We start from the raw sequence: 19,868 nt of genomic DNA on the forward strand, positions 1-19,868 counted from the left end.
ATGAAAATTGAGCTTTGACCAAGTGTAAGATTCCTTATAAAATTTGTGTTTGTAGATGGGGGCTCTTCTCCTTCATGTTAGCACATTAAGCTATTTTGATGTCAACTTTCCCATCAATTTAGTGATTTTTTTCATTGCAAAAGTGATACTTATCAGTAGAATTAAAAACTACCAAATTACAAATTGGCTGGCCAGATAAATTATTTTTAAAATTTTAATCAATAGAATTGAAAGAGTGGTTTTGTTATGATAATTGTCTTTATCTTTACATTCTAAATTTAAACTTGTTTAGCAAGGGCTATGTGGAATCAATCTTTTCTAATAAAAATTATTTATTTGTAAGAATTTCAATGAATATAATATCAAATTGTTGGTAAATAGATTGTTCTTTCTAATGTAACTCTTAAATGCCGGAACCTGTGAGAAATAGTTTGACACCAACAATTGGATAATCTATCATGAGGTTGATAGATTTCCTCTTAATTGAAAGGTACAGCTCCCTTATCAATGATATTCAGTGAATTTTTTTGTTTCTAAACTAATTGGGTACATTCTTAACCCGAGAACGAAAGAGGAAAACCAAACCAGCCCTAGACAGAACTAACTCGAGCAGAGAATTCAGTTCTACACCTAGCCAACCCCAGGAATTCACATTTCCTATGACTCCCCAACATTGGTAATGCAATGTGAATGCTATGTATGCAAATGCATTGGAAAATGAAATGAAAGAGAGTGTTAAATAATCCCAATTCTTGTAATAGGAACGTCTGCAAATACTCTGATCTACAACCCATTCATAATTCAACACAAGATGGAAGATGATGCCCAAAATTGAAAATAACAATACTTTGATTGATAATAATCAAAGGAGAAATACTAAATGCTCTGATTTAGAATAAAACCCCTGTTGTTTTGAACATCACAAATAAGAATACTCAGATTTTATTTGCTCACAACTTATGCTCAATCTGTTACAAAAACTTGAACTCTTAACATGAATAATGAAAATGCAAAACAAAAAAAACTAAGTTCCTTCCCCCTACTCCAACTCTCTGACTCTTGCAAAAAAGAAGAACCTATATGCAATGCAATAAAATATCTAAACTAAAATGTCCTCTCTTCTGTCCCAGCTCTCTGACTGTCTGCCGTCAAGAAGAAACCCCCGTTTCAATGTCATCGAATTTAACACTTTCCTTCTGCTTGGCGGTGACTTTTCAGTTGCCAAGATAACTCTTTCTTTTAAGGAGTTGATTAATCACTTTCATCTAATCCACTTGCTGGCTGATGGCATTCTATTTTTAAATATAATGCCTTTGTAATTCTTTTTGAATTTGAAACTTTACATCAATTACACTTTGGTTAGTGTAATCGAACCATGGATTAATAATTGATATTCTGCATTCATAAACAAGTGTCTATTTTGCATTCAATAGGTTCCTCCTTTACAACTTTCCACTTTCTCAAAACCCTGAGATTCTTCCAATTTTTATGAGAATCGTTATGAGGTCTCTCCATTCCTAGCAAACAAAGATCCACGAAATAAGTTGAACCTGCCATCCTTCCACCGGATCAACGCCGAGGGTTAGAGACAAAATATTCCATGCCAACCGATGGTATACCAACAAACATTTCCACTCTTATGGAATTATCTGCTTTGCCAAATTTTGTTTGCTGTTCGGCGCTGATTGTTTCGTCATATCTCTCAATCTTTGCTTCCTCAGCTTGAGAGCCTTCCGCTGGCTTCTCACTTGTGTCATGCTCTTCCTTTTTTGCTACTCCTTGTTGGGCAGTATCTAGTCTTGGTTTCTTTCGATTACAAATTTCAATTTGGAACTTTGGATTGTCATTTCTCCGTGCACTAGTATTGTCTTTTTTATTAGCAGTCCCCTTTGTACAATCCCACATACCTAGCTGGCTTTGTAAAAAGTTTCTCGACTTTGAATCACTAGGTTCTGCAAGGTGTAAGGGTAGCCAAATTATCTTCCTTAAATATTTGTCTGCCAAGTCCTCATTGAAATTGTTATTAGCTCTGTTATTTTTGTTCCCATGCTTTCTAATTATTGCCCTCTGGATCATGCTATTTTCCATCATATCTTCATAGTTATGAAACCAAGGACGAGGAGGAGGAGGATACTCATCTGACATTAGGCCCATGGGGGGGTCACATTTAGAGCGAACATAACAACCTTGTAAACATCAGCTGGCAAGCTTGCCTTATAGTAACAGACTTTTGCATTAGCATTTGAATCTCCTTCTTTAAATTCGCATAAGAACTCCTTTATCCTATTAAGCATAAGCAAATCTATTGCTTCCCCATTGGATCGATATTAATTGGTGGCCAAGTTTGGTGGTGCTATTCTACCAATAGACGGCATCTAGATGTATCTCCTCCACTGAATGTGAGTGTAACTCGTGTCGTTGGCAAAGCAACTCCATCCTCAATACACAAAATGGACAGAGATTGAGCACCTATATTCACAACATATGCAGAAACTACTCTATTTCCAAATGTTGCTACAATGCTTTCCATGATTGTCAAATGTATCTGAAATAACCATAACTGCAGAGAACATATGGCGATTATGTGAAGAAAGGTGCAACTTTTCCCATAATATCCAATCCTAGGGGCGGTAAAGATCTTCAAATAACTATTTATCATTATACTTTAATTTTCTCATTCAATCTTGAAGAAACTCATAATCTTTATTGAACACGCTTGATGGAATATTACTTTTAGAAGGAGAAATACGTAGCAGATTTCTCATTTTGCACTTCTACATTCCAATGCCAATTCAAATTCCCAATGCTGGTTTTGTAATCCTATTCTGCATTCTCCTTTCTAATTTCAACTGAAATTATGAGTTAGAATTGAGGCAATGGAATCTGAATTTGGAAATCTCAAACAAGGCATTTGACATCTGCATATGAAGATTATGATCTTCATCCCTTACAATGACATATTAGAGGAAAGTTTAGGCATCTCATGAGAAATCTGACCAAGACAACCAAATATCAAAGTTTTGAAATAGGGGTACTAAAAGTGCACCTACACAAAACAAACTTGCATACATTTTATTTTTATTTTTTAAATTATATAAGATTAATCTATTTGCATAACTTTTTATGAGCCATGTAAGATTAAAGTTTATAGGGTAATGTTCAAAATTGTCTACAAGAATAGAAATGGTATTTGCTATTACAAGTTTTGTTTACCATGGATAAATTATATACAAAGCATCAAATTCCAATTCCTATAACTAAGTACTAAATTTTTTCTTGCAAACATGATTGTAACATGCATTGAGAAGTGATTCATAGATATAAAAATGACATTAGGTTTATAATCATATAAATTTTGCAATGAGATCAAGAAGTTATGTATAAGAATTTCTTGATGATTATAAATTCTTATTATTTTAGATTCATATTAGGTGATTTTTGGATTATATTGAATTCTTTAATCCATCCAGTTACCTCAATGCCTAGTTTTTTCATTCAAGACTTTTTTTTTGGACTCCTAGTTTCATTATCTTTATGTTACCTTTCAGAAAAATATTTTAAATGTAGTAATGGCTACCTTTTCAGTGGTTGAACACAATCTAATCTTACATCATTCTCTTCTTAAAGAATGATCATAGTTGTTTCCCCTATACTTTCGAAGGAAGTTGTGTGTGTGTGTGTGTGTGTGTGTGTGTTTGTGCATGTGCACGTGTGTGTGTGTGTTTGAGTGTGAGTGAGTGAGTTAGTGAGTGTGTGTGTTTGTGTGTGTGTCCAAGGGGTTTAGCTTAGTTGGTTGAAGCAATGAGTTCTCATTGTGGAGACCTTGGTTCAAATCCCAAGAGGGGCATCTTTGTATAATTCTATGTTGTGACTCTTGGTCTTCTATTGGTTGTATTTGTCTCATTGTAAAAGGTTGATTCTAAGTTGTGACTCTTGGTCTTCCAATTGTTGTTTCTAGTGTGGTTGCTCATAAGGGGCTTAAATAAGATTGTAAGTCACGTGTTGTTGCTTGAATAAGCATAAGATTTGTAAATGATTTCAAAACACACACACACACACACACACACACACATGTATCTATATGTATATACAAATGTGTGTGTGTGTGTGTATGGGCATGCGCGCATGTGTGTATGCATAGATATACATATATATACATACATACATATGTATATATATATGTGTGTATATACATCAAGGATCTAAGGCTCATTCATATCTAATTCATTAAATTTTGAGCATTTCTGGTGTATCCATTAAAAGTTTTATGTTAAGAGCAATGGATAACAATGAGGTCTCATAGAAGGTTGGGTTGCAATTAAAATGTTTACTACTTCCATGGGCCAATGCAGATCATTTGTCTATAAAATTGTATGTTAGGATCAAAACTTGCAGTTGTTGGGAAGTGAGTTTGTAGGATGAGTCTAAGTTGCAAGTTGTTATGGGGTGCTAGAATGTAAATTTCTACCATGTCCATTTTCTCACGAGACCATTTGTTTGTAAAATTGCAAGTTAAGGATCTAAACATGAAAAAGCAAGGAATGTATTAAGTTGAGCATGGATCTAAGCTACTAGTTGTGGTGGGATACGTGGACTTTCTATAACATCAAATGTATTTTTAGCATTTTTGGGGCCAAATAGTAGGTGGTTACTTTGTTCCGATTTTTGTAATAATTTGTTCTTATTAGAGTCTATACATCTATTGATGATTCCAATGAATAAAATTTTAAGCATATCACTCAAGATAAATGAATTATTGAATTTTGCAAGGATTCCTTTAGAAAGGAAATTGCTAGCTGATAAAAGAAGACACAAATTTATTGTGAGAAATGGTTGCATCATGTTTTTTCTCTATTCATTTCATTTCGCTCTCACTTAGTATTATTACCATCAAATGTTAGTTGCTTCTATTGTGAAAGTTTAAAGGCTCGTTATAGTTTACAAGATGAGAGGAAAAATTAAATCTATATTTTTCTTAATTTCCAAATATTCTAGTGTAAGATTTCTACATTTGACATCATCTACACACTCTTGAATTTCAAAATAATGATAATATAATCACAAGTACAATGAATTATTGTTCAATGCATCGACAAATATTTTTCTATTTCGTCACAACTATACATCTGTACATTTGAAAAGGAATGGACTGCTTAAACATCACACACTAAGACTTTATTCCTAAACTAAAAGTATTAAATAGTTAAAGATTAGCTTATTTTTAACGTGACCAAAAAGAACTATAACACTTTGTAGCTCTTATTAAGTTTTAAGTTATGCAATCAACTTATTTAAGGTTTCCCAAATTATGAGCCTTCGTAGCTTTGATTTATCTCATCTACAACAGTCGACAAATTTATCCTTCATCCCTACGAGAAAGAATTACAAGTGACAAACGTAGCAGGAAATAGTCTTTCTCTGATGTTATTATTATTATGTTAAAAGAAAATAGAACAATAAACTCATTGGCGACTCCACAATAACCTTAGAAGCGGATCAGCTTGAAATTTTATTTATTACTAGACATAACCCTTCGCCTTATTTCCAAAGGCCAAACATACGATTCGAATTTGAAGTTCAATTTCTTATATAAATAGACACAATACATCAAATGCCGAAACAATTATTATCTAGCTGGAAGAAGCATGCTTAGCCTTGTAGTTCCTCCAAAGCTGAGCAACGAATTTACCAGTAATCTCATTAAAGAACTTCACGTCCCATCCAGAAGCCATTTTAGCATTCATTTTGGCAACAAAGCCAGAGCTGACACTCTCACAATACCGCAAGAAAAGGGCAGTGACATCATAACCCTGATCCCATCTGTCTCCGCTGCCTGGCTTAACCCAGTGAGAAGGAGCCAACCCTGCAGTTAAGCGTACATAGTCAGCAATTCCTTCAATGAGACCACCGGGGGCATTTCCCTTTCCGTTCCACTGCCACACGTGTGTCATCTCGTGGTACAAAACTCCTCGTATCTCCGCCTTCACGTCTCCGCTATAGTTGCCCACATACTCTGCACTCAGATGAATTGCGTCTCCACTTGTGTATGCAACGCCGCTCATACTTTCCACGATAAGACTAACTTTGTTCACATTCTTCCTTTGTGCAGCCGATCGCTGGTGGAAGGTGTTCCAGATGAATTTGGTGGAGGAGTCCATAATTTTAAGAGCTCCACTTTGCCCAATTTCTCGATCAAATCTTTTGCCGCCAGCCGTTCCTTTCGCACGATTTGAAAATGCAAAAACCAGTGCTTCACTTGTTTGAGGCGTAAATAACATCAGAGCTATCAATCCCAGCATTACAGAAGAACCAGCAGCCATTCTTGCTTTTATACTTTCCAACACAAAGAAAAATTGTGGGGGGGGAGGGACTCTAAATTCAAAGAATTGTTAGGAAGCTTATCTTTGCTATGAACGATGAATGGTGTGGGGGGGAATTATATAGAGGGCGTGTATCAGACCAAACCGCGTGAGTTGTAGGATTGGATCAGACTCAGACCATTCTGTCCAACTTTGCGATTAGAAAGCCCAGTCAACTCCGCGTTTTGTCCGCCTGATTTTATTTTATGATACTTTTGATCGATTGTCCAAGTCTTTGAACTGATCATACCCTGACTTTGCGGGTCGGCATATTTTCATCTCATATTGTTCATATCGAACATTGAATCTGTTCAACCTTTCCATTCTACCCTGCAATTATACAAATCTATCGGCTAGTTAGCCACTGGCTTTGAGATTCGCCTGTTCTCCATATGGACACTTGCTCATTTGATATGTTTTTAACTCCATGTGCACTCATCTTTTGAGTCAATTTAAGATATTTTAAGTCCTGCTTTTCATCAAGATTATATCAAGCACATCTACCATATAGGAAGTCAATTGTTTAATATATAGAAATGAGCTGCACATTACTAAACTTCGGATCTATCAAATCTTCCTAACTAATATTCATTATGTTAAAAGTTTTCATATCAATTTGAAAACGGTTCTGTGTAGTTTAAATCTTAGTTTAATAACTAGTCTATTAAGAGTTTGATCAAGAATCAATTTTTTTTTTTTTAATTTAAATACCATTCATTTGTTAGAAGGTGTTACTAGGAGTTAGATAAGAAAAAAAAAAGAATGATGCTAATAATTCATTTATTAAATATAAAAATCAAAGTTCATTTATGTATGTACATATAGATATAATTGAGTAATGTTTACATTTTTTTAAATTTACTTTCTCAATTACAAAAGTGCTCAAAATTGATTCAATTTATATTTAATTACCACACAGGTATACATAAACATTAAAATCCAATATCATTTTACATGTTTTTGTTTGATTTCTCTATTTATTTAAATACCTTCTTGAATAATCAATAACAAATTTTAATATTTTTAAAATATCCTGCAAATCTATTTTTTTTAAATAATGTTAAATGAAACATCATTTAAAAGAATTTTTTGCATATTTATATCTAGTTGCATCCAAAAAAATTGTATATTTTATTTAACATGTAAAAGATATACCCAAACACTCATTGACTATTATGAACATAATGGAATTTGTTTCAAATGAGCATAAGCCACATCTATTACATAATTACCTTGATTGCATTGAAAACATATTTGTTAAGAGCAATTCATTCCCAAATGTTTTGTAAAATTAATGTTGTTATATGGAGCCTAATCAGACTTAGAGGTCAATATTTACCACTTCCTTTGGTACAAATTTTCCCTAGAATTTTTTCTACGTGGATTTGGAGGTAATGCCCCCAATGATAGGGGTCCAGGGGTAGTTTTGAAGGCAAGGTCCTAGGGTCGGACCCTTGGCTCACTCCCTATCGCAACAAGATGGGGTCAATGAGCAGTGTCCCAAAGCTAAAAATGAATTTACAATTGTGAAAGGCATTGGAAGTTATTGTATCTATTGGATGTTGTATTCTAGCTCTAAATTTTGTAAGCAATATAAGTCTTATATAAAATGGATTTAGGTTAGGAATTTTATGTTGTGTGATGATTTAGTAGCTTCTTGCTATGGTATTAAGTTGCTAGGAATTGCAAATTGTAATTAGGTTAAAATTGGTGGATAATAATATTGGACCTATTGTTTGGCGGATGTAGCCCCAAGGTTGGGTGAACTAGATTACATTTCTGTGTCTTATGTTCCCTTATGTGTTCTTTACTCCTTTACGATATTGGTTCAATTTTTCTATGATTATTATTTCTATCTTTGAAATCTAAACAACTAATTCAATATTATTCAACATGTCATCAAAAAGAGAGAAAGGGTATAAAAAATCATGATTTATATAAATTCATTTAAGCAAAATCCATTTAATTTATTTTCACCTAGTAAGTCATGTGTTAACGAATAAAGCTCAAAACTGCAAGAATGAAATAATGAAACACAATATTTAATTAACCTATTTTTCCTTCAAAAATATGTATTTTAATTGCTACTCCAATTTGAGAAGTCATATATGATACAAGTTCACATAGAAGTCAACAAACACACTATTCATGATATTCATAGCCAAAACTATATGAAGCAATCACATTGTCGATGAAAATATTATTATAATGAACAATGTTCTAAGGTAATTGTAAGCTTCAATAATAATAGGCATGATGAAAAATTCTGAGTAAAAGAAGTTCACGATAAATGTAGAGATACTTTCTTGATACCAAATAACAATCAATAAATTTTGGAAAATTCTTTCACCACCACCCACCACATTATTGAAGATATAATATCCTAAATAAGCACAAAGTCAAGGAAATAATAGCAAAACTTATTTTGGAAAACTAGGTAATATCATGTTATAGTGGTATCAAAGAAGCATATCAGGTCACCATAGTAGGTACAATTTAGGATAAGTAGACGATAACATGACTAGAAGAGTAGCATGTTTTGATATATTCTTATTCACTACCCTTGAGAGGAATTTATATGCAATATGAATTTACTAAGAGTCACTAATATTTAATTTTACAATTGATAGTTATAAGAAACCTATTTACTTTATTCCATGTAATTTTTTTTCCAATAAAAATTGATTGGAGTGTATAACCATTATCACATTATTATAATACACAAAAAAGGGCATTAGTGAATACAAGAAAAGAGAAACAAAAGAATATATAAGTGTACTAACACATAATTATTAGGTCAAAATTCTAATATAGGTTTAAAATAGGATCCATGTAAAAGCATATTTATGAGATTTCTAGGTCCACTAGCTATACAAATCAACAAGTAGAACAAAGAACTCAACACCAGAGCTAGTGGTTCAAATTTTTTTACTGAAATGATGGTTTGGTTGATGGATCTGATAAAATTTAAGAAAAATTATCAAATACAAAGTGGAGTTGAAAAATTTCTAAAGAGAGTTTAGAAAATTATTGCTTGTCTGAGCATGCAAGTGGTTAAGATCCATCTAAAAAAGGAAAAATAGTAAATGAAAAAATAGTTTGTTCTAGTGGAAGAAAAAATGTGAAAAAATAAATTTAAAAAGTTTCATTACAAATCTTTTGGATGGATACATGTAAAAATCATTTTATCTAATTTAAAAACTACCTTTTGGACACATAGGAAACTATTATTGACATGTTTATGCATAAAGAGAGACAAAACATCATAATTGGCATTGGTTTTAGATATTTCTAGTGATGATAATTTAGATATCTATATAGGTTGGAACTAATCATACAAAACATTTTTAGAGGATTTCTTTTGAAGACATTAGTGCTAGTGAGTTTGGGAGTGTCTCTTTGATAGAGTTAAGCACTCACAAGGAGGACAAGAAGAACTTTATATTTAATAAAGCATTTATCCTTTTGGCACATGAAAGTCAAATATATTGACACCATAGTATAATAGAAATCCTACATAAGATTAATTTAATTTTTATTTTTTTGATAAATATAATACAAGAATTAAGGATCATTATGATTATTGTGATGAAGGTGATGAAGAAAAAAATGATTTTATTTGTACAGGGATAATTTTGAGTAGATTTTTAGGGACTTGATGATTTAAATCCATAATATGTTCCTTAAAATGATAATGAGGATGAATGAGAGACTTGGGATAGCCTTTGAGTCATTACTAAAATATATGAGAGTTATGTTTTTTATATTCGATTTAGAATTATGCATGAATTAGTCACTAATAATTATAATATGACATGGTTGGTAATTTTACTTTTCCTTCTATAGAAAACAAGAATTAATTATTCTTTTTCAATGTTATTTCTACCTATCATGATTTACTTTTATCTATTTGAAATAGCACGTCTTTTAAAAATTATGCCAATGCATTCTAATTTTATGCATGGATAATATCATATATGCTTCACATTGGTATGAAATTCGGAAAAGTGCAAGTAAAATTGTTTTGTGTTATGTTTTCTGTGAGTAATCAAAGTGTTGCATAATTTAAAGCATTATGGAACTACATTAGCTTACTTTCCCATTAGAACTAAACAAGTAGCAATTTTGTCTTCACATTTGAACTTCCCAAAATTTTCTCTTTCCAAGGAATGTCAAGTTCCATTTTATATTTATATTGGGAAAGCTTAATAGTCTCCAACGGTCCTAATTGAATCACCTTATAAGAATTATTTTTCCTTTTTAAGTAAATAAAATTTTGATTGCCATTATTTCTAATCCCATTTATCATCCAAGTTTTAGTCAATAAAAAATTTTCATTGATTGAATTTTGTTGTTAAACATTTTTGATCTTTTGGTGAGTTTGTAAACTTTGGAGCCCTTGGAAAAGTTGCTTTGATCATTTAAAAAATTACATTTGCAATTAACTAAACTAGTTGGTTTACGAGCCCAAAAAAACTCTGAAATGGTGTAATTTTAGGCAAACTTAATGAAATTATAACCATGGATATTCATTAGGCATCCTTCATGATTAAATATTTATGCATATTAATCTTGAAAATCTCTTTACAAGCAGACTAATAGGAACCAATTGAAACAAAATCTAAATGTAAAATCAAATTAAAGTAAAATTTTAAGGCGAACCTGAAATGTTTTAGGCAATGCAAGATCACTTGTCGACCTAGATCCACCAACATTTCCCTCTCCGCCTTGTTGACCTATATCCACTACAACTAGACCTCCTCCAAACACTTATTCTCATAGTTCTCCAATGCTTTGTTTCTCAACTCATTTTCTCTTTCTCATTTGATTCAACTGACTATAGCCCAACCTCCTCTAACCAAAACTACCCTACGAACCCCTCTACATTCACCAACCCATACAACCCTCCTTTACATCTAGTGTTGCAATAACGAGAAAAAATATTCTACTCAAAACATGCAACCAATAAGCTTAGTGTCTTCTCTCATAGTATCAATCCCAATAACCTTGCATTCCTATTACTCCTTGTTCAACTCTCATTCCTACTAAACTAATTATAGCTTCATGTCGAAAGCCTCCATTTACATTTGCATCTTTAAAATGATTATGAAATACTTATATTCAATTGTTTTAATGGCATCTACATATAACTTGATTCAAAACCTTACTCCAAAATCTACTATACTAAAGATAGAAACATTGGCACTTGCACTCCTTGTTTTACTTATATTTTTCAAAATATAGAAACACTAATTAATATTAATTTATTGAAATAATATAATATAATTTATTCACGGTCATAATCTAGACATGAAAGTTGTAGAAATTAGAAGCAGATCCAAATTGAAAATTTTATTTATTGCTAGATAGAACCCCTTATTCTTTTCTTGAAGGGGCCGCACTTACAATTCCCATTTGGAGTTGAGTTTATTACATAGACATCATAATAGCAGAGAAAATTATTATTTAACTGGAAGCACCATACTTGGCCTTGTAGTCCCTCCAAAGCTGATCAACAGATTTGCCAGTAATATCATTGAAGAACTTCATAAAGTCCCATCCGGAAGCCATTTTAGCATTCATTTTGGCAACAAATCCAGAGCTGACACTCTCACAATACCTCAAGAAAAGGGCAGTAACATCATAGCATTACAGCAGAGCCAACAGCCATATTGGTGCTAAGGTTTTCGAACACAAGCAAAAATTGGCAGAACGCTAAACAATCAATTGTTAGGCAGCTTACCTCTGCTATGAAAATGAACGGTGTGGTGGGGACTAGATAGTGGAAATCGAGTGACTTGTAGAATTGGATAAGAGAATTCCGTCCAGCTTTGTGAGTGGAAAGCCCAGTCAATTGCGTATTCTGCTTCGATTGTTCAAGTCTTTTAACTTATCTTGTTGGACACTCTATATGTTTTTGTACAGCCGTGTATTTAGAAATTATAGAGAAGACTTCTTGAGAATAATACAAAGTGGCTTTTATAATATGTTTTTTTTTAATATATTTGTATAGATGTTGCCCCTTTTTAACAAATCGAATAATGAATCTGCGACTTTCCGCTCCACCCTTTTCAAATTGCTCCAACTCAAATGGACACCTCGTTATTAGATTTTTTTTTAATCTCATCAGCATTGCTTTTGTGGGTCTACTGTAAAAAAATTAGTTGTACCTCTCATCCGAGATTAAACTCGGAGGATTATTTTAAGTTAATTTTTACGGCAGCTTATTTTACGTCAATTTTTACGGCAGATTATTTTAGTGTTTGAAAGTGAGAAGCTAATTTGTTCATCTACTGGTAGAAGAAAGACAAAAAGAAAATTTTAATGTCTGTAAGACTAAACATAGCCTATGAGACAGCTCGCCACTTTCAAAAGATCAAGTCTTTTCTTGTGCAAAATGGTGATGACGGCCCTACACATCACAATATTCTTCTCCTTAAAAACTGTATCCCAGGGGCAAGCTAATAGAATCTCCCTTAAACTGCCCCTGCTGTCCTTGAAGGTAGCACAGTTAAAAACAAAATGGCACTCAGTTTCCACGTTTCTAGAGTTGCAAAAGGTACAAACCCTTTCTTCCCATCATCTTGCATTAAAAAAAAATTATGGAAAGAGAAAGTGACAAAAATTAGAAGAAAAATAATAAATAAATAAATAAAATAGGAGAAAAGAGGGAAAAGGCATTTAATAGGTGGCATTATTAAATGTAACTTGTGATTAAAGGGTTTATTTAATTTAACTTGCTAGGCTGACTTGTGGCTTGAGGGTTTATTTAATGTAACTTGCTAGTGGCTAACTTGTGGCTTGGTTTGGTATAAGTAGAGGGTTTTGTATTGTCATTATGGATTCATTCATTCATTCATTTGGAGGATTGAGTGTGGAAAGTAGCTAAAGAGCGAGCTTTCTTCCTAAGTTTGTGGACAAAGCACCAAATGTAAAGAAATTTATAGTAGGATTGTGATTAATCATCCAACCTAGAGAAGAGCATTGAAAATGGACTAGCTGAGTGAGAAAAATTTTCTAGAGTGTGTGGACATAGTGTTGAATGTGAGATGGTTTACACTTGGATCTTGGATTAAGTTTGAGAAGGGCTAGTAACTGAAGCTTGGAAAAAAAAATGGAGATCGTTTGGTGGGCTTGTGAGCACAAGTTGAGATCTTCTTTGGAGGTTTCTACCAGAGTGTGGATCTGGACTAGCTAGAATTGGGATTGGACCTTGAGGGATCTTGTAGAACTATTATTATAATTGCTATTGTATTTGGTCATAACTAAGAAGGCCTTATAGCCTAACACATTACATGTAAACAGTTATTTTATGAATGAAATTTTTTGATTTGGTATCAGATCTTGCATTACTATTGTGTTTCTGTCATGTGGTTATTTTCTGAAGGCTAGGACATCTCCTTTGGGGATTCTCCTACCTTGCACTACATCATCACGTCTCTTTAGGCTTTTTCCAACACTTGGTCTCATTGCGAAGCTAATGTGAGTTAGTCCTCAACTAAGCAATAAGAAGCTTATCTTTCCAAGTAATATTGGCCCCAATGTAAGGCTTTTTTAGTTTGTCATATGTGGGATTGAACTTGTTGATATAGTTATGATTCTTCATGCCTATCATTTTATCCCACATCCTCTTATGGAATTTATCCAAAACAAAGGCCTTAATTTTTTCTTACTAGTAGGGCATGCGTTCAAATGAATGTTCCACCTACTCAACTACTTGATGTTTTGGAGCATCCACATCTTCTTTCTCTTGCACACACCATCATTAAAGATAATCTTAGGCCATCTACCATTTTTTATTTTCTTGATTCTTTTCAAATAACAAATGAGATGGATCATAGTGATAGCCTCAACAAGGGAAATACCCATTTCAATAAAAATTATGTCATGTGAAACCATACACTTGATTTTGAACTTACTAGTGATCAAACATTTTTAATACCCTCAATTTTTTTCCATTGGGAAATGGAAGTGTTGCTAGCTGACACCTCATAGCCATAGAGAACAACCACTAAAACCAAAAGACCAAAAAGGGTTTGGATAGGCTTCTAATCCCAAACCTCAACTTCCCTACACCTATTTTGAAGAGTGTAAAAGGCCTTCCAGCCACCCAGAATTCTCTTCTTTCTACAACTTTCCCTTCTTAAATTCTTGTTAAAGTCTAAGACAAGATACTTGTAATCCAAAACTTCTTCGATGATGTTGCCATTAAAATAGAACTAATGTTGATTCTTCTTTTTGCTAGTAGAGAACACCATGAGTTTGGTTAAATGCTAATGTTGACCTATATTCCCACCATAGTACACAAATGCTCCAACGCAAGTAAATGCTCATGTAAACCACACACATACTTCACCATTAGAATAAGATCATTTGCATAAGGGAGCAGCTTGATAACAAATTCCCCCAATTGGACTCCTTCCCCATTGTGCATGTTTAACCATTCCTCCATCTTGTTAATATAAAGACCAAACAAGGTAGGCAAGAGGGGACAACCTTGTTTGACCTCGATATCACACCTAAAGCTTTCAGAGATGCTAGCAGAAGTTTTGACTTTGATATTAGATAAGGAAAGAAAGACCATCCAAATGATGCCATGCATACATACTTTTCTTTGTAACCATGTGTTCGTATTTTATCAATTTACATTTTTCAGTCATTAATATGTTTGTCAGCTAATGCGGTCATAGAGACTACTTGAGAGTCTGACATGAATAGACTCTACAATTAGGTTTGGGTGAATTAGGGCTTTTGGCATTAGGTCTCACTTGAATTTATGGTAATTGTTTGGTTGGATCGTAGAATTTTTTTTTGTTTATTGTTAGGTTGTCTTAAGATGTCATACATTTTTTAAAAAAAGTAAATCAATTTTAACTATTTAATACTTTTAGCTCAAAAATCAAGTCATTCATTATTATTGCCACCTATATATACCGAAACATTATTCATTCCTTCAATATTTTTTACCATTCTATAAATACTACAACCACTATCATTTAAACTGTGTGTGTGTGTGTGTGTGTGTATACGCGCGCGCATGTGTGCGTGTGTGTGCGTGCGTGTGTGTTACTTAGAACTTATTTTATCTATATTTTATTAGTCTCACCCAAAGTTTCTCATTCTTCCAAGGGAGAAAGAAATCAGAGGTTCAACAACATGTAGAAAATGAATTTTGAGACAAGCCCTCTATTTTGCATAAAACATGTCATGAAAAAATAATCTGCAAAAGTTATTTTGTGTCTACATTTTCACATGTTGAGAGTTTCTTTTTTAGAAATTTTGTTAAGGTAAAGTTTGAACTCAAGACCTCCCAAATGAGTGGTTTAGAGTTTATCATTCTATTATAAGATCTTTCCTTAAAAATATAATATATTTATTTATTTTATTTTATTTTATTTACATTTTAAAAATTTAGCAAACTCTTTTATCTATTACATATGCTTATAAATAATATATCTTAAACCATGATTTATTTTCTTCCTAATATATATCATTAGATTAATTTAGCTCAATATTATAATGATATTTATAGTTTACAAGCACTAAAAAAATAAATCTTAGATTTTAAAAACTAAATGTAAAATATGACACTAAAGCATGTAATCTTATTATTTTATGCAAAATTTTACCTAAGTTTTTGTTCAAAATCTAAAAATATCATATTCATATTATAATAAAACAAGTCAATTCTTGTTTAAAAAATGTCTTATTACTATGAAGTTGACGTAAAAGGAGACAAGCATAAGCCTAACCTCCTAGATAAAAACTCACAAAAAAAAAAATCCAAATTCAATTTTTCACGTCGTATGAATTGAAATATCTATAGCATGCCACTTTGTGATCCTTCTCTTCTTTTCTCTCCTTTTTATTAGTTCACAAAATATTTTACAACACATAGAAATATCATGCAAAAAGTATCCATCTAAATTTCTCTTAGGTGATGTACAATAAGCCAACTAGGTTTACTCCATGTCAATCAATAATTTATCTTTATTATTGAGTTAGTATCTACTCATTCTATCTTTGACACCCAATTGTCTTTTATCCACAACCATAGGCCCAAACAACGCACCCTTCCTTTTTAGTTGTTCTTTTTTTCTGAAGATTATTCTTTTAAATTGTGATTATATCGATGCGCTTGTTTTGTTAAATAAATAGAAAAACTCATTGTTTTCTTTCTCAAATTTGGTGGTGTACATGTTTAGAGTGTTGAATAATAGATGCAAATTTATTTGTACTTAAACTCTCTCTCTCTTTCTTTGTGTGTGTGTGTGTGTAAATCAAATATGTAATAAAAATATATTCATTGTGTATGTAATATCACTAACTTGATATCCTCTTATAAGGAAAAATTATTTTCCTACTAATGCTTCAGCGTCTGCATCCAATGATCTATATTATTGTCTATTTTTTGATGGTGTCTAACCCCAACCTCCATACTACACATATATTTTACATTAATTTCAATTGTTGAATTTATACGTTGTACAAAAGTCATACACAATAAACTAGAGTGGGTCTTACAAACAAGATAACTCATGAAAACCTTGAAAAATAGCCTTGCTTCTAAGTGTATACAAAGTTTAAGGGAAAATGCACAATCTACATAGATAAAAACCTATCAGGTTATTGCTTTGAGTACCGAATCCAACTTTATGATAATTTAACTCTATTTTAGAATGAAAATACGAATCTCAAATTGTTAGGCTTGTGGAGCCAAGGCTATGCTTTGCACATGCTTTGTGTTTTCATACAACTCATGTACACTATTTGAAAACATATTTATGGACTGCAACTGATGGCTCATTCTATTTTTTCTTTTTCTTTTGCTAGTTCCCTTTTCTACCCCCAACAATGCACATGTGTTTTGTAGAAGGTGAAATCTTTGCTCACTCTCCTCCTAAAAATGCCTCCTTGTTGCCAAAGATCAAAATTGGGTTCACCAAGTATGTTTTCTAACCTTTTTTTTGCATTGTTTTGTATATTGTTTTTAATTTTTCTTCAAGTTTGTTTAGTTTTTTTTTTAATTAAATTAGTTTCTTATCAAGAAATGTGAATAGTCAACTACCAATCCCCAACCTTATCAACAAAATCCTACACAAAATCAAAATTAAAACCCTCCACAAGATCAAAATGAAAACCCTTGTGAGGAAGAGCAAGAACCTCTGCAACCTCCACCAACTAAAAAACCTCCTCCTTGCACCCAAGACAATATAATAAATGAAATAGAAAGAGAGAAAACTCAATTAGAAGAAATCATTGGTAGGTTAAAAGCTTATAGTAAAACTAATCATATGAGAGCATAATTGGCATCTTCCCTTGAGTACATTATGAGTCAAGTAAATTATGTTAGTGGTAAGTTGGATATTTAGCATGTTAAAAGAGAGGAAAAAAGAAGATATTATGCAAACAAATTATCGTATGAAGATGTTAAAAAAAGGACATAATGAAAAGTAACATATGTGCATTGTTTAAAAAGTTAGGAGAATAAAAAATTATTAAAACTACAACTAAAAGGTTCTCCATCCACTAGTGCATTCATGATGATATTAGAAATAACTTTTGAGATAGACGGTGGAAGGTCTTTGATGCCTCTCCCTGCAATAATCACGAGGTTCCAATATATTTCTTATAGAAATTGTATTGTGAATTTTTCCTCGAGGAGATCCCCAATTATTTTGACATGTTAGATTCTCAAGGTAGAGGTTGGGGGTCATCATTTGAGAGGTTGGGGACACATCGTGACCCTACTGCAATTAGGTTTCCTGTTGTCATGCCATAGGGTGAGCATGTCATTATTCCTTCAGTTGTGAAGGAACATGTAAAGACTAGTACTCTAAGGACTATCAATTCTTTAACACAGACACTTGTTCATTGCACTAGTCCATTAGTTGAGGAGGAGCCTTCTTTTTACCATAGTCACATGTGCACATCATGTGGATCCTTATGCACATTTGATAGTTACGTTGGAGACACTATGGACAATGGGCTAGTCACTAATGACTTCCTAAGTGAGACATTTGGCATTGACACATACGTAAATTATAAATATAATAAACTAATTTGATCAGATTTCATATGTACAATGAATGACTAATAAATTAGTATGTCTTGACATTGTTCAAAATTCAAGGTAAGAGTGTTGATGGCCCTAGTACAAATTCTTTGACCACATTTTACATCCCTTTGATGAGTTGACAGGTATGTATTGATTTAATTATTTAAATTAATACACATATTTATTAAGTAATCATATGAAGGATTGACAAAAAAAATTTATCCATGTGCATTAGTTCTCTACTGGACCATTGACATTCACAAGGGACTCTAAGCCTAGGCATGATACGAGCTTCATAAAGGTACATTTGTTTCATGATAACTTAATTTATTTGATTATATTAAATTCTATTAAAAAATGTAAATTGTATTATATGGTTTGAGAGACTTCTCATCTTTGCTAATCCATCAATCGCAGAGTTGTTGTCGTGATGGCTAGTTCAGAGCCATTAACTAGGGTATGAAAGAATTTTCATAGTTTTAGTTATTATTTATAATAGTTAGTATTGAATTTCAAATGGTATTTATAAGTATGATTGAGTGATTATATTGATTGAATTTTTGTAGGGCCTTGTTACTCTTGATCATCTACAAGCCTTTGAGATGGATGTACAGAGTGACTATTTGATGGCAATAAAAAAATAATTAATTTTGTGTGTACATATATTTGATTTCAATGTATAATAATTATTGATTCATATATACTTTGTTTGTATCATCTATAGTTAGAGAGGAGCCTAAACAAGAGGACGAGTGAGAGTATGAGGAAAGCCCAATCATCCCCATCATCTCCCTCCATAGAACGACTGGAGACCTCTAGGGATTTTTTTCCTTCCCCTTATGTGAAGAAGAAGATATAGGTATGGACACACATATAGGGATTAGTGGACATATTCTAGGATTTTATGTTAGTGGACATATTCGACATACATTTGATGTATACATTACATTATATATTTGATGTATGACATTTATTTGATACATGGCATTATTAGACTTACAACTTTGATGCATCATTTTTTTCATGTATGACATTATTGGTTTTCAATATATATATCTTTTTTTTCTTGTTTATGTTTTAATATTTCATATATTTCATTTTAATGTAATTTTTATCCAAAATAAGGGTAGGAATAATTATATAATAAGCTTTGATAGTATCTTTTCACATGTGAATAAGGCTATGATATTAATTTGTATTTATATTTTACAAGTTATGACTACTTTTAATTATGAGTAACTTATTTGGAGTTTTTGTTAAGATGAGAACAATGAAACTTGAATTCTTATTACTATTATACAATTAACATTGAGATTTAAATCTTGAGTTGGTTGCATTATGTAAATGTCTAAGCTTGAATTTTAGTGTCATCATAAACATGTCAATAGTTTATATATGCTTTATCTTCACAACACAAGAATACTCAAAATAATATTTTTAATTTATTCCTA

General features: G+C 32.2%; 1 protein-coding gene across 1 annotated transcript; it reads right to left on the minus strand.

Moving 5' to 3' along the window:
• Positions 1-5,400: 5,400 nt before the first annotated feature.
• Positions 5,401-6,393, minus strand: LOC149555142 (uncharacterized). Its single transcript, XM_089833590.1, has one exon. It carries the CDS (start codon positions 6,318-6,320, stop codon positions 5,631-5,633), a length of 690 nt encoding a protein of 229 aa, XP_089689716.1. The 5' UTR covers positions 6,321-6,393; the 3' UTR covers positions 5,401-5,630.
• Positions 6,394-19,868: the final 13,475 nt, after the last annotated feature.

This window comes from Cupressus sempervirens, chromosome 5, assembly GCF_028749045.1.
Source record: "Cupressus sempervirens isolate cs-2001-9-10 chromosome 5, ASM2874904v1, whole genome shotgun sequence".
Lineage (NCBI taxonomy): Eukaryota > Viridiplantae > Streptophyta > Pinopsida > Cupressales > Cupressaceae > Cupressus > Cupressus sempervirens.